Source organism: Doryrhamphus excisus, chromosome 11 (assembly GCF_030265055.1).
Source record: "Doryrhamphus excisus isolate RoL2022-K1 chromosome 11, RoL_Dexc_1.0, whole genome shotgun sequence".
NCBI classification, from domain to species: Eukaryota; Metazoa; Chordata; class Actinopteri; order Syngnathiformes; family Syngnathidae; genus Doryrhamphus; species Doryrhamphus excisus.
This window is the reverse complement of record NC_080476.1, coordinates 16844676-16870996: the sequence shown is the minus strand read 5'-3', so window position 1 is coordinate 16870996 and position 26321 is coordinate 16844676. Positions and strand designations below refer to the sequence as shown.

Genomic DNA, 26321 nt, shown 5'->3' with positions numbered 1-26321 from the left:
ATGAAACGTGTGCACACTCATTTCCAAACATTGACTTAACTTAAACCCAAATGTGCAATGCAAAGCTCAGACCAACTTGTACTAGCAAAAGGTTTCAATGCCGGACATATGATAGCTTATATAGACCAAAACTAGCCAAAGTTAGCCATTCAGTCATTTTATTAAAAAACAAAAACACTTAAAAGTGACAGCTATATGTACAGTTTATGAAACAAATGTTTGAAGAAGCAAAATAAAAGGGGGTGATGATAATTGACAAAGGCACTAGGCTGGGTGCAAAGATGAGTTGTAGCTGCATCAAGTAACATTTTGGATTATGGTCATTTTTTTTTTTTTTATTTAAAGCTCAACCAGCCTTGGTGCTTTCCTGTTACGTAGATGATTCTTCAGGCACTACTTATTGATTTAAAATCATCTACAAAACAAACTTCTTTTTCAGCAGCATACAGTAAAGTTGGGCAGGGGAGACATTTGTCTAATTTACAGCATTATAGAAATATGTTTACACAAATACTGTACAATACAGTAAAGCACATACAAATACTGTACAATACAGTAATGCACATATGTTTTGACTCCCAGCAGCGGGTTAAAATGACACAATTTAGAGACCAACTCTTTCAGAAGCAGAAATATTTCATTTGTTTTGGTCAAAAATTATATTTAGGAAAAATACTGTACAAAAACTAAAAGATTAAGAAAACTACACATTAATTTATCACAACATGAATCAAAAAAGCCATGTTTCTTAATCAATAAAATAGTATATCGTTTGTTTTTTTTACTCTAATAAAATTAATCTGAGACCCATTTTGGGGAAAATATGTACATGCGGCAATTCCAAAAACAAAACATCACAGTCTCTAAGTAGCAACTGATTGCGATGGTGCTAAGAATTTTCCCCAAATTATTATACACATTTAAATATGGACCACTCTACTGGAGTAAGTAGAAGTACTTAACAGACAAAGCTGCCAAGTTTCAATTGAAACAAAGCTCCCACGAAGAAGTTCAACAACAACAAAAACAAGTTAGTTGCGAACCATGAGGCAAATTGTCGTTATAAATGCCTTCATTTTCCACACTTGACCCATTCATTGGATGACAATGAGCTCCTTAAGTGCTCCAACTCAACACAAAATACATTTAAATATTTCAACACAGTTCCAGGTTTTATTTCGAGGGGGGTTTAATACCCATTTTTCCACTGCACAGTACCTATTAGTGTTTTTTCATTGGTAAAAAGCAGGTACTATTTCTGGTCAGCTGGGCCAACACCATGTGGGTGGCCACTGTAACATTTTCCAGTTGCTGTGCCTTAGCGGTGTACGCTGCGGTATTAACGCTCCGCAGTCTCCATTTTGCTGCAAACACTTGACAAGTACAGTTCCTATAATAACCTTAAATAATAGCCTATAATAGCCTTAAAGGCATTGTCAGTCCTTTGTTGTTGGCATTGCTACTGATGCATTCAATGAGGCTAGTTTTTTTTTTTTTTTTTGCAGTTTGGAACATTCTAAACGCGTGTTAAAGGGGTACACCAGGGAACCGGAACCCAAACCTAGCCGGGTGCAATAGAAATATCCTCTCAGATAAAGCTGATGTGCTCAATTGGGGTGTTTCCAGTTTGTTTTTAAGCTACTGTGCAGTGGAAATGTGGCATTTAAAGTCCCAAATGACCAACCAGTTAAAAGGCAGAGTGATGTATGGATATTGAGTAAGAAATGCAGCAACCGTGTCAGAACGCCTACGTTTGACCTAAGACGTTGAACTGAGTCCGATATGACAAACTTCTTGAGGTGTTGCGTCTAGCATCAACGTGGATGGTGTGCTATCGAGTTCATTATGGACTGCAGCCCGTTAGCTGTAGCGCTACCCTGTTTTACACACACATGTACTACACACACAGCAGGACACAAAGCGACAGGCTGGTGCAATCGAGTTGTCATCTCCACTCATGTGAGACAAAAGAAGGAAGGGAAAAATTGATCGTCGCAGGAGTGACGTCACAACCGCTCGTTTTCCGAGTTTTTTTTTTTTTTTAAAAAAAAGAGTTTTAGAGTAGAGAGCAACGTGGCTAACGACAAACACACAAGACTACAGAGTAACACAGTGTCTTAACCGTCAAGTTTCGAGGTAAAGATGTGTGGCCTCCTCTCCCTTCAAGCTCCAGCTCCCTCGCCACCTTCTCCGGGACCACGTCGGTTGGTATCAGGGGCTGCTGCCCCCCTCCACGTCGCTGTCATCGGGGGCCCCCTTGTAAATGGGGCTCTTGGACTGCAGAGCCGGCTCGTATTTGCGCGGGGACGAGTGGTTAGCGCTGCTGTTCTTGATGCCGTAGAAGAAGTAGATGGCGAAACCTGAGAAGTCACGTCATGACAGTTTGTCAAATCCAACTTGGTTTTATTTCCAAGGTTCTGTGTGTTTTTGGTGGACTCCTATAGAGCAGGGCAAGTTCACACAATAACCAGCACACACAGCTTTCTGGTTCTTCCAGTATCTGTACCTATTCAGCTGCATTTCTTGGGATTTCGAGGTTCCCGCGAAAACTCTTTTAATGTATTATTATTATGTAGTATTATTATTATGTATTATAATGTACCACCCTCGGCCATCTCTGTGTGGAGTTAGGCGCCAGGTTAGCAAGTGGTTAGCACGCAGACCTCACAGCTAGGAGACCAGGGTTCAATTCCACCCTCGGCCATCTCTGTGTGGAGTTTGCATGTTCTCCCTGTGCATGCGTGGGTTTTCTCCGGGTACTCCGGTTTCCTCCCACATTCCAAAAACTTGCTAGGTTAATTAGCGACTCCAAATTGTCCATAGGTATGAATGTGAGTGTGAATGGTTGTTTGTCTATATGTGCTCTGTGATTGGCTGGCCACCAGTCCAGGGTGTACCCCGCCTCTCGCCCGATTACAGTTGGGATAGGCTCCAGCACCCCCCTACCGAAAGCGGTAGAAAATTAATGAATATTATAATGTAATGTATTTTAATGTATTCCTGCCTGCCTCTGTGACATCACAAAGGGGCAATTTTACCACGCCTTTTAAAACTGAGCGTTTTGAGCCATCCTGAACTTCTTTCAGTGCTCACTTCCGAATGCGAGAACCTCATTATCTGAAACTTTGGCATCGTTTAACACGAGAATACAACATTCTAACTACATTTATGGCTTAGAAAAATGGAAAAAGTATAATAGGTCCCCTTCAATAATAACAGTTGTAATTACCAATCCTGACGCTAGTACAGTTTGCATGCATTTTGGGAGTATGCAAAGTGGATGCAAATACAGCAATATCAGCTATGGACCACTTGGAAATACGTGTGTAATAAACCCAACCACCAGGGTTGGATATTTTGGCGTTAAAAAGGTGAGCATGAAAGTGACCAAAACGTACCTATGACCATCCAGACGGTGAAGCGACACCAGGTGCCCTTGTCCAGCTGCATCATGAGGTAGATGTTGACGAAAACGCTGAAGAGAGGCAACCAAGGAAGCAGAGGGACCTGGGAAAAAGAGCGAGACAATCCGATTAAACATAGCGGTGCTGCCATTAGGAGTTGAAACGTAAATAGGGCGTGTTTTTGCTTTTTCTTTGGCTTTTTCCGTGATCCTGCCAAGTAGGCTCCCAACACTACCGGTTCAACTTTATGTTCTCTCCTGAAAATGACAAGCGTCAACAACTCTTTGGAGGTGACACTGACAGTAGAAACCTTTTGTATACACACAAACTGGATTTTAGGTCATTAGATTTATATGACCCTGAAGTGGGGGGGTTGGCGGGGGAGTGGCTACCCGCATACACACAAGTAGTTTGTTCCGGTGACACAATGTTCTCATCTGCTAAATGAAGTGTAGCAGCATTCCAAAACACAACAAGCGCCATTTTTCTACGAAAGCGTTACCTTGAAGGTCAGGGCCTCCTTGCTCTCGGGCTGCCTGCAGATGATGATAAGGCAGACGCCGCACAGCAGAGCCAAAATAACACAGGACACCACGACGACTGCTTGTCCGGCGAGCAGCTGCGGCAAAAGGTTGGCCACGATAATACACAGCACTGTGATAAGGACCGCTGCGGAGAGCCACGAGGAAGAGGTTTGTTTTGTTTTTTACGTTAAGATAATAAAGATAACGACATGTGCTTCTTTCCAGGATGTGGACTCACAAATGATGGCGGTGGTGGCGTAGACGATCATCCCTGATGTCTGCGTGGGGGTCTTGCCGCTCGGGCAGAAGAGCAGCCTGTAAGTGAAAACCTCCTGGAGGGGCTTCTCCTCGTTCTCGGTGTACTCGTCGCCGCTGTCCCCGCCGCTCACTGCCACCTTCTCGCCTTCCACCAGCTCCACCAGCTTCTCCGTTTGGCTGGATGAGTTCAAGGTGCCTGGCTGGTACCTTTTTTTAACAGGAAGCGTGTATTGAAAAATCACATTATTGTGACTAGAAAGTCCTAACAAAGTAGCTGGAGGTGTTTACCGAAGGATTAGAACACAGATGGCCACCAGTGAGTACGCCAGCAGGGTTCCGATGGACATGAGGTCAACCAACGCGTCGAGGTCAAACAGGAAGGCCATCAGAGCTGTGGGAAAGAAAAATATGATGAGAAATTGTAATAGCAGGAACACTACTTGGAAAAAAAAGAATAGTAGCTTACCTGCGACAATGCCAGAAGCAATAGTGGCAAGCAGAGGCGTCTTGGTGCGAACGTTCATCCTGGCTAGAGCACGGAACAGCAGCCCGTCCTCTGCCATAGCGTAGATGACGCGGGGCATGGGGAACATGGAGCCAAGCAGGCTAGGAGAAGATGGTGATTTTTTTAAACAAAAATCCACACAAATCAACCACCAGTCGTCCTTTACCTGGTGGACAGAGCGCAGAGGGAGCCCACGGCCACAATGTAGCGGGCCGGGGCCCATCCCACGTATGTGAAGGCCTCAGGTAGAGGGCTCTGGGTGTTCAGCTGGTAGTACGGCATCATGAGGGTCAGGGCGGCGGACACGCCAAAATAGGCGAAGAAGCAGATGAGCAGCGAGGCCACAATTCCGATGGGAATGGAACGCATCGGATTCTTGGCCTCCTCGCCTGTTGAGAGACGAGAAAAAAAATGAAGGTTTTGAATCGGGCACTGACATAAATGGTAATGGTTTAATTTCATTTGAACATGCATCAGATGACAATTGAATGCATCACATAATCAGTTCACAGTTCCACATGTCCAAAAGGAGTAGGAAGAAGCAAAGCTTATTAAATCCTACCCCTCCATCTGGTACTTTTACAATCACTAACTGTTACATTTGTTCACTTCCTGCTTTCCCAATATAATTTGTGTTTTTTTTTTTTTGGTCACGTATCGAAGTACGAGGTGTTAAAGAGGAACTTAAGAGGTGTTGAAGCCTAACAAAAACACCTGAATTTGTAGAATGTGAAGACAATAAGCGGAATGTTGACTTCACACCCAGGCACGCTGCGGCTCGCTGGAATTGGGCGTGTTTATTTGCCAACACGCAAGGTGCCCCCGACACCAAACTTGCTTTTTGCGGCACTCGAGTTACATAAGAAATGGCAGAAAACAGGTGCCGCACCAGGCATGTATGTCAGCCTCCCCCCTGTACTTATATAATCCCACTGTCCCAAAAGCACCCCTTTGTGTCACGTGACCAAGAACACAACACTTATGTATGTGCCTTTTCATTGCCGAGGTGTGGCTCGTAGTCATAAAAAAACATGAATAAGCTAAGAAGCTAATATTTACATACTTGTTGTGGCGATGCAGTCAAAGCCCACAAAGGCGTAGAAGCATGTCGCGGCACCTCTCAGGACGCCGGTGAGGCCGAACGGAGCAAAACCACCAGTCCCAAATGCTTTCTCAGGACTAGATGATGGAAAACAGATGGTTAGGAATCAAATGCACCCCCCCCCCTCTCTCAAGCCAAACAGATTATAATGTGTTTACTGACTCTTTGCTGCTGTTGGTGTTGTTAAGGAAACTCTTATAGTCGTCCAACGTCAGGTTCCAGTTGGCTGTTTCTCCCTTCACAAAGCCCGAGATGATCACGAAGCCCAGAACCACCAAGTTGATGCCGGTGAAGATTTTGTTCACCAGTGCTGACTCACTGACTCCAAAGGCCAGCAGTCCTGAGGGCACACAAGTTTAAGATGTGACGGTTCACATTTCATCAGCAACAGGTCAGTCACGGAGCGTGGGCTGAGGTGTCACCATTCCCGACACCAGTCATCAATGTTCCTGTGTGCATCCCACCCCCACTTGCGTTATCGCCGATGGATGAATGGCTTTTCTGTATTGACATTTTCCGTGTTATTTTTATTAGTTACTATTAATGATTTTGTGTTCAATGCAGGGACTCATAATATTTATATTTGGAATCGTCCTGCAATTTAGGTTTTTTTCACTTATTTATTTATTTTTTGTTTTTGTTAGTCCCCTCCAGTATTGACCCTTTTCAGTCCTCTTTAATTTAAATGTAATTTTTTTTAATTTTCTGTGCTATTTTTTTTTAATGCAAACATTTTTATTTATGTTCATTCATTCATTCATTTCCTACCGCTTATCCTCACGGGGGTCGCAGGGGATGCTGGAGCCTATCCTAGCTGTCTGAGAGGATGGGTACACCCTGGACTGGTCACCAGCCAATCACAGGGCACATATAGACAAACAACCATTCACACTCACATTCATACCTATGGACAATTTGGAGTCGCTAATTAACCTAGCATGTTTTTGGAATGTGGGAGGAAACCGGAGTACCCAGAGAAAACCCGCGCATGCACGGGGAGAACATGCAAACTCCACACAAAGATGGCCGAGGGTGGTACATTATAATACATAATAATAATACTACATAATAATAATACATTAAAAGAGTTTTCGGGGGGAACCTCGAAATCCCAAGAAATGCAGCTGAATAGGTGCAGATACTGGAAGAACCAGAAAGCTGTGGAGAACATGCAAACTCCACACAGAGATGACCGAGGGTGGAAATTGAACTTGGGTCTCCTCGTCGGATAATTTTATTTTAAATCTGTAATAACGCTCTTCGTCTTTACGCATACTGATATGACATGTTGTCAAATAGCAACCCCTCCCACTGGTTTATGCTTCTGTGTAGTCACCATGTCATCTCTTCTGACACTGACATGAGCTTTTCACGGTTCTGGAATGCAGTTCTCCACCTGAAGTATTTGGGACAGTGTTTTATGGTGAGTTGACTTGGTGTGAAACCATTACTTTGCTACCTTCCTTTTCCGCTAACCAACAATGGCAACGTGAGCGACGTGGGTGGCGCAACTGGAACTAAACAATGCGTGATAATACTATAATGCTTAAAATACGTGACTAATTACCAGGTAGCGACATGTGTGTCTGATAACTGGGTCAAGCCAACAGGAAGACAGGAACGGGGACTATATTTATTCCCTTCAGTTTCATGGTCAAATAGGTTTTGTGGCTCCGAAAGGGGTTTAATGGAAATGGATGGAAATTGTCCCATGTGGCTCTTTGGATGCTAAAGATTGCAGACCCCTGCCCGAGGGTATCGCTGTCACACAGGGAGCCAATTAATTCCTCAATCTGCACCTTAGTCTGGATTCAATGTGGACCTACCAGTAAGCAGCAGCACCAGTATGAGGGCAAACAGGTCGGGGTACTCTGCCAACACTTTTCCAGGCAATTTCATGGTCATGGAGGCTTTAAAGAAAACAGAGATCTTCTGCTCCACAAGGTTGTCGAATGTGGAGCTCCATGCACGGGCCACACTTGCAGTGCCTGGAAGAAAGGGACAAGAAGTTCATGGCGGCGGAGGGTAGAGTGAGAAATGTTCAAGTAAAGATTCACCACTCACCAATCACATACGAGAGAATGAGGTTCCACCCAGTGATGAAGGCCCAGATCTCTCCGACTGTCACATAACTGTAAAGGTACGCAGAACCCGTCTTAGGAACGCGAGCTCCAAATTCGGCATAGCACAGGCCGGCCAACATGGAGGAGAGCGCAGCGATGAGGAAACACAGCACGATGGCGGGCCCGGCTTTATCTCGTGCCACCTCTCCGGCCAGGACATACACACCGGCGCCTAACGTGGAGCCTACACCCAAGGCAATAAGGTCCAGGGTGGACAGGCATCGGGCGAAGCGAGTTTCTTCGCTCGCCAAGTCCAAAGTACGGCGACGAAGGAGCGTTTTTCCAAAACGGGACAGCATTCTGGCCATATTTGCTGTGAGCCTGTGTGTGGGTGCGATGTGATTTGATCCCTCTTGAGTGTGATGGACACACACGGCGCGGACAAACTTTTGAGCAGATGGTGTAGGTGAAGCTGTTTGTCCACGTAGGTGTGTTCAGAGCAGGATCAGGCAGGCAGGCCTGTGGTCGCAGTATTTGCAGCACTGGCTTCAAAGACCTGTGAAAGAAGCAAAGATAAAACTATTCAGCAACTGCCAAATTTTCTCAGCACTTGGCAGCGTGCAGCACAATTTTCTCCCGGACAAGCTGTTGCTGCGGCTATTTGCAAGTTGGCTTCTTGTGAAATTAAACTCTCGAATGTTTCCACCTTCACAGCTACTTGCCTAGTTACACAGAACGTCTCCAAGGAGGAAGGTTGGAAGGTTTGAAACCCCTCCAGGAAGTAATTCTCCTCGGCTTTAGCAGCCAACGAACAAGCCGGTCATACAGTTTGGAAAGGACCCAGAATACGTTGCACCATTTGAGAACCTGTTTCGGCTGCGGTTATGCAACTTCCAGGAATTCATAGAGCCACTTCTTTGAGGCCATTACACGGCACAGCCTTTAAGTTGAATTGGGCTTTGATAAATAAATAAACCTGGCATCGTGTATATCGTGTTCAGAAAACAAGACCAAAAGACTTCCAGCTACAGTGCAGTCAAGGGGCCCCTTTTACTACTAGAGTTGTGTTTTCTCAGTAGATAGAGATGCACAGGGAGAGGCCTGGGAACGCCACAGGCAGTGCTGGGAACACATGGTTTAATATCTGCAAGCTAATATCAACAGAGGAGAAGAAAACAGCAGTTCGATAAGCCAAGGCAGCGGCCTGCAGAGAAGCTGGATAAATACACAAATAAAGTGCATGTAATACAACAGGTGCCTTCTCTATTGTAAACACAGTGTAACCCAAGAGGAGGTGGTTGCTGACTTTTTGGAAATCAGTTCAACCTTTATTCGCTGCCCTTGGATGATGTTTAGCAATCAAGTGTCCCAGGGAATAGCGTGAAGGACGACAGAGGACAAAAAACATGCGTGCGTGTACCCAATAGAGCAGCTCAACAACACAACATGTGACTGTGCCCATTGCAGCGCCCTTGTGTTTGTGTTTGTAAGCACCCACGATCACCTGACTTGGTCAACACAAGCTTTGACGTAGACAGACGTGAGCTCCCAACCCACAGTGCGTGAAATGTACTAGACTGCAGGTCAATGACCCCTGTGGTATGTTCCGGCTAGCAACACCAAGGTAATGTCATGCTCTGGTCATTTTGGACGCAGAGGACACATGTTAATGCGTAGGAAAAATATGACCTTGGTTAGCGTCATTAGGTTGTTCCTTAAGGTACTCTAACCAAAGCAAATACAATTCAGCGTTTCTCGTAGGATTGTGAAGCTATGGTGTTAGGCTACACACAATTTTTGAACAACCAGCAGGGCCGCACGGAAGACAAAGTGGTTAGCATGTTGGCCACACAGTCAGGAGATCTGGGTTTGAATCTCTGTGTGGAGTTTCCTCCTACATTCCAAAAACATGCAAGTTTAATTTGCGACTCCAAATTGTCCATAGGTATGAATGTGAGTGTGAATGGTTGTTTGTCTATATGTGTCCTGTGATTGGCTGGCGACCAGTCCAGGGTGTGCTCCGCCTCTCGCCCAAAGACAGCCGGGATAGGCTCCAGCCTCCTCCCACGACTCTCGTGAGAATAAGCGGCATAGAAAATGAATAGATGGAATAACCAGCAGAACTTACTCGAACCTCCTTTTGTTACCTGACCTATTTAGTCCAAAAAGGCATTTGTCTTGAACAAATGTGACAAAATTTAAATTGCACTTTTATTAAAAATCACATCTCCACTCCGTGTGCTCATTGTTCATTAAATACAGGCATCATGTTTGATTAGAACACTTAAAATACTTAGTGACGCAACCAATATGGTAGCCATTTGTAGCTCACCCATGGGACAAAAACAAGCTAGCCTACCTGACCAGAGAGACAGTGAGAGCCAGGTAAAATGTGTAAACAAAGAGGCCAGAAAGTTGGTCCAAATGTGAACGATCACACACGCTGGCATAAATAGGCTTAGCATGCGACAAGCTGTTGTCAATCCAGTACACATTTTACAGACAGACAATTTTTCATTGACCGGAGGCTAAATGGCAAAATTCCCTCGTTGCTGGTTATACAAATGTACTTGTCACGTGGTGCAAAAGTCTGCAAGAGCTCTCACAATGTTTGAATAGACAAATGATTCAGGTCACACAGGATCAAACAATAATCCCACTTCAAATAATGTGTAATTTTGGTACACTCTTTTCTTACACAGCATTCCGGACGTACGTCGTCATGGCTATTTAAAACATTAAAACAATATACCCAACAAATCAAAGCGTGGCCAGTCTGTTCGGGGCATCAAAGCAGATATCCTGCCTAGTAGCTCCTGTCAAACAATGAAATAAAAGCACAACAGAGGTACAAGACAATAAACATTAGATGGGAAACTGGTACATGTTCCCACACTGTACCAGGAAATCTAAACGTCAATAAGTTCAAAATGATAATGCACAAATTTCTGTTTGAGCTCACTTTGTCACAACCAGTCTCACCTTTAGACACGGACGTCTGGTTGACGAGAAGCTAATCTTTTCCTTGTGCTTTTCACGTGGGCTTTCCCAGCTCACCTTGTGTAAGTGGGGCCAGGTTGTACGAAGGTGTGGCTTTAGGAATGTAGCATCTGGAGCTAGCACACTGCATGCTCAACAACCCAATGCATTACACTAAACTAATACAACTATCGTCCTGCTTTTCACCATGCTGAACAGCTGCTACGGACTCCGAAGGAGGATTAACTTGAAAAGCCACAACAAACCTAATTATAGCTTGGAACTGTTCCTCCATCAACCACATTGCAGAATTTGTCAACTCTGGAAAACCAGTAACAATACTTCTACTCGGTGACAACAGCATTAGTGGGACAAATGGCGACAGAGACAATTTTCACAACGCGAAAATTAATTATTTGTTTGCTAAAAGCACACAGTAACAATTTCTGTTGGCGCTATAGAGAAAGTACCATTAACTCGACCTTAAATGGTCAGGGAAACTGTATGTAATGAGTTTGAGCAACACTGGTCTAATCCAAACAGAAAGAACATCATGTTCAGTCGCCCATAAGACTAAACATCCACTGCAAAGGGCTAATGTGACCTTGCGTAACCCTGGTAGGTGGATCAGAAGTATGCAGACCATTCATCCAACACACACACATTTTACATGTTACCCTTTGAGGCACAATGTATGTTTGTATGTGTAACGTCCGCTATAGCTTATCATGAAGGCTCTGCGTGTTTGCACAAGAGTGTTTGAACTAGAGTACGTGCGGACCGGTCAACCACCGACCTGCCTGCACTGAGCGACCCTTGAAGCCACCGGGTTGGATACAAACACGGCCCCCCCAACTAAAAAAAAAATGTCTGCTCAGTGGGAAATGGTATGCAACCAGACGAAAAATGCGTTCACTCTCCCATGAACGCGGTTGACGCCCGTAGATGAAAGTCAAATGAAACAGAAACAGCACTCGGAGCATGCAGACCTCCTTAGTTCCCCTCATATTGTGAGTTACACCATAAATATTAGTCTTGCATATATTTTTACTTCATAGTTAATATTCATTGACTATGAAAACACAAGCAAGTTGAGTCATAATGATACCAATATTAGTTCAGTAGTTATTCGCATTTTCTGTAATGGCAGTTTTCTTCTGGATCTAACTCCATAGCTTTTGAAGATGGAACACACTCCAGATTCCATCTTCTTGGCTATTTACATTCTGATGGTGTTTGTTACATATTTATAGCTTCATTTGTTGTCTTCCTATGACCAAAATTCCAAAAGTCTTCTATTTTTATATTTCATTCTGGATTATTCCATTATCTGAATCAGTCATTGATATTTTTGTAGAACCTGTTGGACGAAGAGTTAGGTCAGAGTTAGGTGTGGAGCTACATCACAAAGACTCAACAAGTGCAGAGTTAGTCAAAGCAAAATGCACTACAAATTCGTGGCAACACCTTAAAGTGAATCACAAAAAGGCATGCCCTTATGTTGACATCCATCTTCTATGCCGCTTATCTTCACGAGAGTCACATGGGGTATGCTGGAGCCTATCCCAGCTTACACCCTGAATTGGTCGATGTTTATGTACAGTATGAACATCAATGCCTTATTTCATATATGAACCGATATATCAGTTATCAGCTCTTTTTCAGCCCCCAATATCAGGTCTAATATTCAGTCCTTAAAATAGCTGGCTCTTGGAAACAGTGAAGCATTGCCACTTCAACCGAGAGTTTTACAACTGAAAGTAAAAGATTATTAACCTGCACCACAAATGAGCGGCAAAGTCACCTTATCTGAAAAAATACTACACCATTTTGTGTCAACTACAACATCTCCCGCTAACCATTAACTCAAGAGTCAAACGGATCAGTGTGAAGTCAACGGTATCTCTAATTATAAAGTGCGATATACTGGGCCCCCGTCCCCATTGCTCTGGTTTGTTCAAAGCAGAGAAGACATACTCAAAGGATGGCCATTTTAACACGGATCAGTTAAAATTAAAAAGTAAAATGGCTGCTGGCAAATATTTTCCCAGATTCTGAAATCTCCTCTTGTAGAGTTCAATATCAATCCTAATCTACACACACATTTATAAACCAAGTATAAACATGCCTCATTGTTAATACAAAGTTAATCACTGAAACCTAAGCTCTACATGCATTATACGAACAGACTGTTCCTGCTATAAAACAAGCAGTGATATTTGCAGTGTACAGTGGTTCAAGAGGGCACGGAAATTGCAGAACTACAGCCCTTGTAATACTGTATACAAAACACACCTTGTACAAACCCTGCACCTTGCAACACCCCGAATCAGTCATGCTGTCGAGCATTCATAATAACATGTACACAATGTACATTGTAACCAAAAACTAATTAAAAAAACACGTCCGTGCTACTACATAATACAATCCGATTTATTCCAGGTTGTGTGTCCTTTAGAGTAACTATTGTTTAGCTTAAACCATAACATGGGAAGTCCCATAAGCTTTACTACATCGATACATTTGAATGGCAAGAGTGTTTTATTCACAATAAAAAAAACAACTGAGAACATTTTAATCCTACAATTAATTAATATATTTTATATTTTAGCATGGCTGAACACCGGCTGATGCAACACACGCATGGTAGCCCTTGGCAGTCTAGTGGGGAACATTAAACGGAGGATGACTCACTTCTATGAACCTTGTCCACAAAAGAAGACAAATGTACATTTGTTGGAATGTTTAAATTTAAGTTTACTTACGATATTTAGCTATCCATTAGGCTGGTAAAGCGACTGTCAGCGACAGAAATAGCAGCTAGCTACGTGGCTCACTCGGCTCCAGCGTGGTGCTAATGTTGCTTTCACTGTTTACTAAAAGAACGTAGGAATTTTGCAATGCCGTTGTACGAGTTATAACTAATATATTATTACATACCACTTCAGGCACCAATTCAACCCTTTTAATTATTATAAAGGCTATGTTAGGTAAATAGGTCCATGATCTGAAGTGTCACTCATGTTAATTGACAGTTAGGACGTCACTCTTATGTCGAACGATCCAAAACATAATTTGGCTTCAGATGACCCTTTGTTCTTAGAGCGACTGATTCACCCTTCGGGTAATGGTGGCTAGCAACTCTCTTAATTATTCGAACAAGCACACACAAAAACTCAAGCGTGTGTTAATAAGCATCACTAGTACGGATTGTAGAAAATCCCACATTCTGTGTAGTCTGCGAAAGTAGCACTACAATAATCCCCACGCCTAGCAACACTACTATAAACCCTGTGACGATGTGTACCAAAACAATGAATGAGAAGAACACAAAATTAGCGAATACACCATAAAGTATAACCCTAAAATGCTAAGTGAACATTCAACATTTAGTTTCCCCAAGTTTCGTGTTTTTTTTTTCCTGACGTCCCCCCCAAAGTAGCAGTGGTCCTATTACATCAGCTGATTGCCGCTCAAATTGAGCAGTCCTTACGGTTACAAAATCGGACGAAAAAAACACCTTTAATTAAAATCGTGCTGAGAACAACCACAACATTTCCGCGTTCTCCTAAAATTAATGCTAATTCTTAAAAGGAGGATGATTGCGTCAGTCTACCGCCAAAACGGCTGTCGCCGTGTTTTTGTTTTTTTTTTTACAGCATACATCTGTGAACAGAAAATGGCGTTACCTTCAGTGTCTTTTGGCTTGAAAACGCAGAGAAGATGCAGGAAGAAAGGTTAGTGAGCGTCGTGTAGTTGATGAAATATCTCGCTGGGTAGATAGTGCATGTGGTTTTGATCCGCTTCAAAGAGGGGCGTATAAACAAAGTGACGTCAATAGGGGGCGGGGTTTTCCATTCATGGCTGAAAGCCTTGGAGTCTTGTTTCCTTTCGATGTTTGTGGACGATGGTTGAAGGGATACAAATTAATAAGACAACACGTACGGTATTTTATAAAAGCGTTACGGAAATAAACTGCATAGGCACGCGCTTCGCCATAGTAGTAATGCCCATATAAGGAAATGCCCGTCAGGCCCCTCCTTCTTTGAAGCTATCTTTGGTGTAAGCTTACAGACACTACTGTACTGTACTACTTTGCTGTATTAGGTAGGCCTTGAGCTGGTCATTCTCCATCCTGGCATTTAAATTATCAACCAAAAAAATAAAAAATAAAATAAAATAAAAATAAATTATCAACCTTGGCCACCTCAATGGAGAAAAAAATATATACGTTATTGTTGCCAGCCTACATGTACTAAAATAATATTAAGTCTGTCAAGAGTTTGGTCATAAATAATTGCTTTAAATTGCTATAATGTCATAGATGGCATGAACAGCTGTGGCCGTAGGCAACCTCCCGATGTACCTTTTAAAATTAACTCCACAACTGCACTTGAAGACCTTCATCGACCTCTGCGTGAACTTTAAAATGTTGCTATTTGGCTGTTAACGCTATTAACGCATCAATTCCAATTATTGTCTGCTTCCAGTTCAATCAAAGATGGATGTTTTCATTGAAAATACAGGAAAAATGTGCAACAAGCAAAGTGTGTGGCAACGCATGATGAGTCAAAACATGTACACACCCAGACTCTGGAATATGGAATCGTTGTTTGTTCTTGTTTTCTTCACTGCAACTTGATTGACCTTCAGGACTCTAACCGCGCTAACTTAACACCAAAATGGATTCCATGATAGAAAACCCTATCTTTTTTTGGGTAAGGGGGCGGCAGTCATGTCACCTTTTGTTCTTGCCCAGCCTCGCTGCTTAGGCTGCTGCTCTTTCGATTTATTTCCACTTTATCAAGCTAACCCCCAATAGGTGTTTCTACAAAGACGGACGTCATTGCAGAGCCTGGGAGGGCTCCAGCGCTTGAACCGCTAACCAAACACAACCTAATCTCTGCCTTGGACCGCTATGCCCATCATGTTTGTCGACTTTCATTTCTCAGGACAAGACCCTAGCACATCAAAGCTGGTTTGTTTGATCCGTCTCCCTTCTAGTCGAAGAGGAAGGTCGGCCCTCTGTTGCCAACATGACTGGATTTAAAGGTATAACATAATTTATTCAATACATTTGGTCATATATTCTGAACACAATTGTGTCCAATTATAGTCACGTCTGCTTTGGATCACCTGCCGTTCAACATCACAAGATCCCTATTCAGGTTAATCCACCTGTGGCCAGAATGCCCTTTTTTCCTGCTTAATCCCCCACTGTGAGAGAGCAACAACAGGAAGGAGCTGTAGTGAAACAAAAAGGCCCACTGTTCCAAGTAAAGTAACCCCCCCCCAGCTTATTATATAAACTGAGACTGATTTCCAAATCTAGATACAAATGCACTTCATGCACCAATATATTGACAAAAAAAACACTCATATGGCACGCCATGAGTTTTTTTTTTTTGGGTCACGACAGAACTTCCCATACTCTAAAATGGACCGGTCCTGTCACACATTTTCTGTATTTTTCCCCCACTTTTGCCAGATAATGTATGTTGTAATTTTTCTGTTTGACACACAGTGGAACTGTTTCTGCCACCACCAATCACAAATGGTACCGCCGTGTCATCGTAAATTACCTTACATCAGGGGCTCAAACATGCGGATTTGGTCTACAGGACACTAGTTTGAGGCCTCCGCCTTTATATGAAAGTTTAATGTTAGTGCGGCCCGCGCAAGTTTGATATGGATGCTGTATGGTGTCATGTACCCAGAAAAAATTATTACGTTTAATTAATGTTTATGTTAAAGGTTAAATAACTGTTAATAGTTATCCTACCTATCCGTGTGGAAGTGGTAAGTTTTTGGCTATTTAAGTTTAAAGGAAATAACTTGAAGGCTACCGTTTAGGTCGCTAGCTCTCTAGTTTGCGAGTTAGCATGTGTCTCAAGACCCTGCAGTTGCGCAATATGTTGTAAATAAAAAAAGAGTATAAATGTGACTATAGTCGTGTTTTGTCATGTCTACAGGGCTCTAATAATGCTTTGTTCATTTTAATCTGAAAAATAATAATTTGTCTACCCACCAACTATATGTGGTTTCTTAAGTTTTTACTATTTGCCGTTTTATTATTATATTCATTTATTACTGATTGATTGATTTTCTTTATTCTTGATTTGTTTATTTATTTTTCATCTTATTTTGTGTAGAAAAATAAAAATTAAGATATTTGAGAACAGTGGAATGTTTTATCAGAGCTTTTCTTGTAGAAAATCGGAACCAAAGCAAAGTTTATTCATTTTTCTGTTTTTAATAAATGCATTTTTTTTTTTGAAAACCTGATGCGGCCCAGTCTCACCCAGACCCTAGCTCTAGTGGCCCCCAGGTAAATTGACTTTGAGACCCCTGCCTTACATGAACCAGGAAGAGGGCTACTACCATCAAATATGGCAGTCTTGTTGCCTTTCATGTTTGGATGTGTGAATGTGCCTTTGATTGACTAGCAATCCCAGCCTAGAAGATGGATGGTGGAAAGTTTCTATTACTAAAATAAAATACTATAATTTACCAAATACGATATAGACATTTGGCAATGTCAACCATTTAACCCAAAAAAGCTGAGTACATTTTTCAAGCTTGTGCTCCCCTTCATTGTTGATAGGCCATCTGCTAGTCTGGGGCCTCTCATCATGCACCTCCCATATCACATTCAACATGGAACTTTGGTGAGTTTACTGACTTTTTTTCCCCCCCTTTAAGAACTTGTGAGACATGACACAGCATGCAGCAGGAAATTTAATAGTTGGGACGGAATTAACAAGACAATTCCTCGTGATAGTGTAACTGGAATGATAACGTACAGTGTTAACACACTTCACAATCATTGTTTTAAAGAAAGAAAAATAAGCATAAAAATCCCGATTGGAAGGTCAGTGAACCTGATGCTTATGTGTTCCATAAATGAATCTGTTCTTGTCACAGTGATTTGATGAACTTATCGTTTGCATTAGCGCAACGACTGGGCGAAGGATCCCGTCTAAAAAAGCACGTACAGAATGAACAGAAAGCAATGACGCTGATGTGACCGCCCTTTTTCCGCCATGCTACATGCTGCTTCACTTTGGGGAGGTTGTCATCAAAATTGCATCTCGGCAGCAAAAGAGAAGCTTGTATGATGTACACAAGAGGAAAGATGAGAAAGACACAACAACTTATACATGAGAGCAATAGTTGTTTTTTTTTTTCCCTACACGGTTGACACTTTTCCACCAGCTTTAAAGGAAAAGGTGTAGAAATAAATGTACACGGAAAGGTGCAGCCATCTGTATGGAGAGTGGGGAAAAAGAAAGACACCATAAATACGTGGGAGTCATTTCAACACAAGATCCAATACAAGCCCTGTATCAAAGATAATGTGGTTTTACATCATCATACTGTATTTATTTATATTTAGCCAATAATCTCTTGGGACCTCCTATGTCAAACTATTTGGAGTTCAATAGCTACACAACGCCACTAGGTGCCAGTATTGCTCTGAAAACACCGTCTTGCTGCTTCTTCCATTACAGTTTTACTTTACAGTATTTTGGTTTTATTTACTTACAAAAAATATTAACTAAAATGGTGTATGATGGCCAGTTTGACATTAGGCCTTTACATCCGTTCCTATAGAACATAGCAACTGTTTTGAGAACTATAAAAGGCAATCAGCATCACAGTTTGTGTTCGACTTTAGAGGTTTAGTTGTATTTTAAACTTGTAACAACCGCGATGTTAAACATTCCTGACCAGCCTTACTGTCTTTATAAAGGGAGGATTTTGCAATGTGCAGATTGCTTGTGTGTCAGTAGACGGTGTCTTGCTACAGACGTCAATCCTTTACAAAAGTCCCTTTGCATGTTGAAAAAATAATTGATGGGGCTGGAACATGTAAATGCACTCACTCCAAAGTATTTTACTCCCCCTAAAAAGGGGGGATTGCAATATATGACTCGAAAACTACGCAACTCTTGTGTTTACACGTATTTTGGAGGTCACGAATAAAAGAGCTGTGGTTGACAGTTTACAGCTGCAAGGCTTGCTAACTATAAATAAATACAGTATCTTATACACTCTTATTTTTATTACAGTTTATCTTAACAGACAATGCTATAGAAATGAAACATACTTCATAGTGGTCTGTGTACAGCTTGGAAAGTAGTTTTACTATTGGGAACTGAAAAAAAAAATCTATATAGCTGGCAACACAAGTGAGCAGCAAGATTGTCTTGCCTACAGTCAGTCGTGGTGTTGTGGTCTTGGGCTGCATGAGTGCTGACAATTGTGCTCACACTAAAGAGTCACACTTATTCAGTGTGAGGTGCACTCACTTGTGTTGCAGCTATTTCGACAATAATGTTTGTGTGTCGAGTTATTTCCAGTAGTAATCAATACAAGCTCTACACAGGCTACTGCGGGTTTCATTTCAGTAGTATGGTCACTTAAGATATACTCAAATACTTTCTTTTCACTTTTGGGAACACTAATGATGTAAAGTAATGACATGCATCGTAGAAAGCTATTTTATTGATGCTATGGGTTGCTCGTTTTCAAGTGAAACACAAGGGAAGTTATAGCAACAGAAAATACGCAAAGGACATCAAAGTTAGCCAACAACAAACAGTTAATTGCAGCAAAATTTTAACTAAAAGCGTGCAAGTTTGCCATGCAGGCGGCGATTATTCGTGCAGTTGACTGTGATTCAAGTATCAGCATTGGTTAGGAAGCAAATGTGTTGTTTTTTTTTTTTTAACTACTTCATAGTTCACACATCGTGACTATGCTCTCATCTTTGCAATGTTTTTTTTGTCAGGGTTAAAAATAGTTATCGATTTATAAAGCTAAAAATGCCATGCAACTTGCAGGAAAGGATTAAAATAAAGCACACTTACGTCAACTCATACCTAAAACAAACACACAAAGAGAACAAAACAGGATCAGAAATATGCATATGATACACACACCAATGCACTTATTTACACATTATTCTACTTTATTCACATTATATTGCAATCATGAATTTATGACACTCAGGTGGGAAAATGTAGCATTTAGCATTAAAAAAAACCCAAGAAGTTCACTGTACAATCAAACTACATCTAGGTTTGTACAGTATATAAAACAAAAGCAGGAGAGAAGCCACCGGAATACACAGACAGATACTCCAACAATCGGAGTGACATCCATCCCGGAAGATGTTACCCTTAAACAACCACCTCCCACCCATTTACCCCCCCCCCCCGCTAGTGTCGTACTTTTCCAGGAATGTAGTTACGGTCAATCTCGGCTTCCTGCAGGAACATGTGGAGACAGCGTTCATTCTGAGCCAGAGGGTGACCGGCAATTCTATAGAAACAGATGCACAAAATTACAAGAATTTAACCATAAAGCTAGCAGATTAAATGAAATAGGGCTACAACTTTGTATAGTTTTATCTATTTTGCGTCCGTTGAGTGTAGTTCTTTTACTTGTTGATGAATTGCTCCAAGCCTAACCGCCGCTCCTCAATGAAAGACTCCTCAAAAAGCCCCTCATCGCTACGGAACGGCAACTGTCTCTTCAGGGCTTTACCTGGGAGAGGTGGTACTACAATCTGAAAGAAATCATGCATATTTAGATTTATGTCCAATTGTGAAAAAAAAACAAAACACTATCATCACTTCTCAGGTCACGTTTCAATCTCATTGTAGTTTGACTTTTCTGTCATCGTTGTTTACACATTTTGCCTGGCTTTCACACTCTCCGGTGGCAGTTAGCTGCTAGAGTTGTCTGCTTAGCTTCTGGTCCATGGCCTTTTTTTTTTTAAAACCGCAATTGCATTTTGTGTGCCTGGGTTGCCTGTGTTTGTCCTATGCTGACTGAAATACTAATTATGTGGTTATGTCCTGCAGAAAAACAGCATATATGCCGAGTCAGGCCCGATTACTTTTAAAAAGTTTTTTTTCAGTTGGGTCTGAAAACATTTTTCTAACAATAGTGGATAATTATTCTCTTTTTGTTATGAAAGGAGTCAGTGCCTCACCAGTCATGAACCTCACCGTACTCACCTTGCTGTCTCTTTCCAGCTCTTTCTTTAACCACTCAAAGTCACTGTATCGTCTGGTCACAGAGGACTCCTTCTGCTTGAAAATAGGAAGGTTCGTCTGAATAAAGATAAGAACAGCCGACACAGCAGGTTAGCAAATGATAACATGTGACCCTAGTAAATCGTCACTATGATGGTAACATGTAACGTTACAAGCAGCTGACACTTTTACTATTTCTGCTAGTTAGCTACCTGAAATTGTTGGGAGTCATTGCCACGGACAGTTGACATCACACAAAGTGTGTTGCAAAAGTAATGCAGTACATGTTTTGAATTCAGAACGCAAACGTGTATTTGAATTCAGAATTCGTGTAGCGAGACAGAACATAGCTATGTTTTTCATTCGCAGTGCAACTGCATTAATTACTGTTAGCCTAGCACAGCAGTGTTTCCTACAGTCGTAATTACTCAAATTATCTAAAAAAAATAATAGTTGCTCCTTCATATACTCGACGCCAGTGGCATGGTTACAAGTGGAGTCGTTTCCTAGAGTGTTGTGTAAAACTTTAACACACAGTTCAAACAACAACAACAACGCACATCCGGCTGAACTAGGCCGCTAGCAATCCCCGGCCCTCGAGTTCGGTTGCCAACCCGACTTGACGCACATGTGGCGGGTCGAGTCAACCTCACAGCCACTTTAGCACAGGGGCTAAAGTAGCTTCATTGCTAGCAAACACTGTACCCCTATTAGCATGCCAGGCTAAACAAGGTTTCTTGTTGAACACTTACCCGCATTCTAACTTTATATATTGTGTATCGTTGCCGTCCGATTCCAACGACTTGTGGATCAAAAACGTCTATCTCCAGAAAATTGCTGGGTGGACCGTAAGCGTCCGTCAAGTCCTGGGGTTTGGAATTCAGCCGGCGAGTGTCGGCCACCGCAGGCTCTGACATTTTGTCGGGCTGCATTTCTTTTTTCAGACTACCAGAGTCGAATAAGCGTAAAAGTGAAGTGGGTGCGCCGACAATGTGGAAATATCACACGACAAGACATTAATTAATTGCTGTAGCTGACGGGTTCAGCTCAGGAACTAGCCGACTGGAGTTTCTCCTCTAGCGGGGGCCAGCCGCCCTGCGCCCCACCCTTCCCGAAGGAGGAAAATACTTGTTCCGTACCGTGTGGCACACCTTAACACTAAACTAAGGACATAATTACGTATTTTGTTTATAATGTCAATGCAAAGCTTTGTCATATTGCCATATTTCTACTTCACTAATGACATAAATAAAAACGTAAAACACAAGAACCTGGACGCTCTGCTGACCAAAAGTTTTGAGAAAAACAAATATTAATTTTCACAAAGTCTGCTGCCTCAGTTTTTATGATGGTAATTCACATATACTCCTAAGAACACAGCCATGAATTAAAATGGTACCCAAAACCTTAATCCTTTTGAGAAGGTCAGTCCTCCTGAAGTGTTTGGGGCAAACAAAAACCTGCAAATGTGGACAAACTCCCAAGATTATGCAAGAATGGGCTGCCATAAGTAAGGATTTGGCCCAGAAGTGAATTGAAAAAGAAGGGTCAACACTGCAAATACTGACACTGATGTCAATAAAAAACCTTTGACATGAATGAAATGCTGGTAATCATACTTATAGTATACCGAGGTAAATTTGGACAAAAATATCTGAAAACACTAAAGCTGCAAAACCAATTCTCAAAAATTTGAGACGCTCGTCAAAGATCCTCTATATGTCACGGTTTTAATGTGTTACTGAACAGAACAGAAGTCAAAGATCCTATATATGACAGGAGCACTCTGCTCTTTTTAACAACCGATTGCCAAAAACGCTACATCTGAGTCTGCTGTGTTTCTGACAAGTCCGCTGACTCGAGTCAATGAATCTAAAAAGGCTTCTTGATAAAAAATTGGAGCATTTTGTGACTTCAGTTGGGAGTTTATTCAAAAGTGATATACTGTATTCAGGAGAAGTGCATGAACTGAGAAGCAAGCACAGGGAAGCAGTGGTTTTACTTCCTTAATTTCCTGGTCTGACAGTGATACGTTTTGCATAGAAACTGCTGAGGCATTTCCAAGATAGACCACCACAATCCTAATCCTAACTCAAGAACATATGCAAAACTCAACTCGAGACTTTAATATTTCTTCTAATCAGAAATCAGATGCTCCTCAGTGGAGGCGGTGGGGACAGTGGTGCTGGAAGAGGAGTAGTCAGTTTGCTCAGTGTCAAAAGAGGAAGTGGAACCGTCGGAGCTCTGGCTGTCAAACTGGGAATCTTGGCAGCATTCTCGAACAGGGCAGGCATGTTCATGGTATTCGGTCTTTAAACCTTCTTGAAAGCCTTTGGAGAATTGATGCCAAGTCTTAAAAAAAAATGAATATGCACGTATATGAGCAATTTGGCATGACCTTCTGTACTTTTTACAGTATTCCGTATGATTAAGGTTAGTATTTCTGGATGCTACTTACTTCAATGTCGTGCAGTATCAGGAGTGGCTTGGGTACCACATGAATGAAGTGGATTCTAAACCTGCAAGGGACCATCTTTCAGCTTATCACGTCAACAACAGTTCATTGGCATCCGCTTTATGCAGTACATTTCCAGACCACTTAAGCTTGTCTCGATTAATGCATATCTAATCAACGACTAAACTAATATGACAACTCACCGCTCGTATTGCAGCAGAAGTATGCCCATCAGGACAAGTGCGACTGGAGGCAAAATGTACACAATTATCCACACAAACATGGAGCTCTGTGCTTGATCGGTTTCTGTTGGAAAGGGGTTGGAAAAGTTCAATAAATAAATACTAATTTATTGTCTAATGACATGATCCCAACAATGCAATGGTGTAAAATACTGATAATATTTTAATGTCTTTGTTCAGCCTTACCTGTGTCTTTGTTGGATCCCCACACCACAGGCTCGCTCCATTCGCTCCAGAAGTCAGACTTCCCACAAGTTTTTTCTATTCTGCTCCTCACTTGAAGCTCATACCGGGAGCGGCTGGAGGGCAAGTTAATGCAGTAATTTTGCTTCCCCGGAATGACCGAGTAAGTCTGCATGAATTGATAAGAAGATAATCTATAGATGACAAAGCAAGACGCTGAGGAGCATATACTGTATGTTAGGTTACTCACAGCCCACTTCTTGTCATTGATTCTATAGCGAACCTCACTTTCCACACAAGATGCAAAAGTCTGATTCCAGTAAAACCACAGATTTGAGTCGGCTCCATTCTGAACAGTCAGGTTGGTTGGTGGATTTAACTTAACTGCGTAGGTAACATACAGTTAAATATTATTTTAATTTGGCGGATGGGCATTTTTTAAACTGGTGGCCAATGACCGTCAAAGCTCAGAAAAGGGAGTACACCCCTCCTATTTCAGCAGACATTTTATTATTCATTCATTTCTACCGCTTTTTCCTCACGAGGGTCGCGGGGGGTGCTGGAGCCTATCCCAGCTGTCTTTCGGAGAGAGGCGGGGTACACCCTGGACTGGTCGCCAGCCAATCACAGGGCACATATAGACAAACAACCATTCACACTCACATTCATACCTATGGACAATTTGGAGTCGCCAATTAACCTAGCATGTTTTTGGAATGTGGGAGGAAACCGGAGTACCCGGAGAAAACCCACGCATGCACGGGGAGAACATGCAAACTCCACACAGAGATGGCCGAGGGTGGAATTGAACCCTGATCTCCTAGCTGTGAGGTCTGCACGCTAATCACTTGACCGCATTTTATTATATCTTATGTTAATTTTTTTGTATTATTTTATATTTATATTTAATTTAATTTGAGGAGACGGGCATTGACTGGCTACCACTGCCGACCCGCCAACTGGAGAGCATTGTGGTTGATGGTTCAAGCGCCCTGTGTAAGTTAAACCCAAACTGATGACATCTTCAAAAGTCTGTATTTAATAGTAGTATTTATGTATTTAATAGCAGTAGATTTACTATCAACGGAAAATGAGTTGACACGGTTCCTGCTTCAGAATGTCACTGTACATGTTAGAATTCATGTTTCCCCTCAATGACCCACAGCTCCCCCATTGCCAGCAGCACTCGTGCAGCCTCAGAGCAATGACTTGCCACTCATTTGTGTTGCAAGCTATTTAGACAATATTATTTACAATTTAGACAAAATTGTATATTTGTATAATTATACTATACTATTTCTATAGTATTGTCCTTTACAATATATACAGTAATACAAATGCCTAGTGGAATGTGAGGGGTGTACTCACCTTCGTTAGAATTCCTTTAATTAGCACTTAATTTGCTGCAGCGTTATACAATAGCCCAGCCTTACCTTTTTTTATAAGATCGTGCTCCTTCACATAATTACTGTGATCCAGTTGCGTGTAAAATGTCAAGAACCTGTTTCCTTTGTCCCCGTATGGCTGAATACAGCCGTTGTTTACATTGTTGTCTTTCTGTGTCAGGTAGTGCTCACACACTGTGATATTTTCGGAATGGAACCTGTATTAAAAAAAAAAAAAGAAAGTAGTTATTCGTACAAATAGTAGAGTCATTTTCGATTATGATCTTTTCACCTACCAGCTTCTGAAGGTGTGATTGACCGTCGTATTCCAGGAACAGTGAACAGCCTCGAGATGCAACACAATACAGTCGACATCTGGACAGATGTAATGATAATCACAGACCAAGAAAAGCAATTCTGTATACCCAGCTAACTAATTAGCCCCCCAATGTATTTTTCTCAACTCATCTAAAGGAAGAAGGACAAAATAAGCAGGTAAAAAAGTACCACTTCCACACTAAACAGACCATATTCGTTTTTTATTATTATGTATTCGAACCGTGATGTAATGAGGGATGATTGTACTACACAGCACTTATTCATCCCAGTAGTACCTATAAAATGCCAGAAGCTAACATGATCACACCTTCCCTCTCCATGACGTACGTATCTGTCTTCAAAGGGTTGTAGTTTTACGTATTTTAGTTTTGTAACACCATTGTTAACTTCTTTTGATACTTCCTCAACATAATTTTTCATAAAATACAAAACATCATAAAGTAAATTGACCTTTAAGGAAATTCTCAGACAAATCCAAACAAATTAACTTAATTAAGTTCTTACCTGGAGTTTCTTCGGCAAAAATAGCTCCTGCCAGACAGATGATTAAAACCAATGTATTCAGCATCGTGGAGCAGAAGAACAGACACTTTTTTTCATTTCAGGTTGAAATCTACATCTGAATGTGTCACTTGTATGATCTGGTGGGGGTGGGGGAGATTGTCTTTTGCTTCCTGTCAGCGGAAACTGTCAAAAGGTCGACATGTAAACAGATGCTATACTGCAATATAACATTTATAGAACATAAAGTCTACAGGGCTGCAATACATTACTCCTCCTGTTTAGACTTTCTTTAGATTTCCATATTTCTTTGATTAGCACTGAAACGTTACAAA

At 41.8% G+C, this 26321-nt stretch overlaps 3 protein-coding genes and 1 long non-coding RNA gene across 7 annotated transcripts; 1 reads left to right on the top strand and 3 right to left on the bottom strand.

Moving 5' to 3' along the window:
- Positions 1 to 141: 141 nt before the first annotated feature.
- On the bottom strand, positions 142 to 14690 carry slc7a3a (solute carrier family 7 member 3a). 2 transcript variants are annotated; one of them, XM_058086500.1, is made up of 12 exons: positions 14525 to 14690; positions 7858 to 8412; positions 7620 to 7781; positions 5956 to 6133; positions 5755 to 5870; positions 4858 to 5080; positions 4653 to 4792; positions 4475 to 4577; positions 4167 to 4393; positions 3907 to 4073; positions 3399 to 3507; positions 142 to 2360 (listed from the first exon to the last, which is right to left on the bottom strand). In XM_058086500.1, exons 2-12 carry the CDS (start codon positions 8222 to 8224, stop codon positions 2212 to 2214), a joined length of 1941 nt encoding a protein of 646 aa, XP_057942483.1. In that variant the 5' UTR covers positions 8225 to 8412; positions 14525 to 14690; the 3' UTR covers positions 142 to 2211. The 2 variants fall into 2 exon arrangements, with proteins under 2 accessions (XP_057942483.1, XP_057942484.1); XM_058086501.1 differs by lacking the exon at positions 14525 to 14690 and adding an exon at positions 13601 to 14430.
- Positions 14691 to 19699: 5009 nt separating this feature from the next.
- On the bottom strand, positions 19700 to 22026 carry snx12 (sorting nexin 12). 2 transcript variants are annotated; one of them, XM_058086506.1, is made up of 5 exons: positions 21634 to 22026; positions 20864 to 20959; positions 20285 to 20409; positions 20072 to 20162; positions 19700 to 19720 (listed from the first exon to the last, which is right to left on the bottom strand). In XM_058086506.1, the coding sequence occupies exons 1-5, from the start codon at positions 21811 to 21813 to the stop codon at positions 19715 to 19717; spliced, it is 498 nt and encodes a 165-aa protein (XP_057942489.1). In that variant the 5' UTR covers positions 21814 to 22026; the 3' UTR covers positions 19700 to 19714. The 2 variants fall into 2 exon arrangements, with proteins under 2 accessions (XP_057942489.1, XP_057942488.1); XM_058086505.1 differs by lacking the exon at positions 19700 to 19720 and having other exon boundaries at positions 19788 to 20162; positions 21634 to 22024.
- LOC131137987 (uncharacterized) lies at positions 20902 to 24406 on the top strand. Its single transcript, XR_009132013.1, has 3 exons — positions 20902 to 20991; positions 23795 to 23924; positions 24040 to 24406. It is a non-coding gene; the product is annotated as an uncharacterized LOC131137987 (long non-coding RNA).
- LOC131137983 (cytokine receptor common subunit gamma-like) lies at positions 22600 to 26149 on the bottom strand. Of its 2 annotated transcripts, XM_058086503.1 has the most exons (8): positions 25990 to 26149; positions 25443 to 25521; positions 25195 to 25364; positions 24012 to 24145; positions 23765 to 23930; positions 23540 to 23642; positions 23340 to 23400; positions 22601 to 23233 (listed from the first exon to the last, which is right to left on the bottom strand). In XM_058086503.1, the coding sequence occupies exons 1-8, from the start codon at positions 26051 to 26053 to the stop codon at positions 23018 to 23020; spliced, it is 993 nt and encodes a 330-aa protein (XP_057942486.1). In that variant the 5' UTR covers positions 26054 to 26149; the 3' UTR covers positions 22601 to 23017. The 2 variants fall into 2 exon arrangements, with proteins under 2 accessions (XP_057942485.1, XP_057942486.1); XM_058086502.1 differs by having other exon boundaries at positions 22600 to 23233; positions 23765 to 24145.
- Between the last annotated feature and the right edge of the window lie 172 nt (positions 26150 to 26321).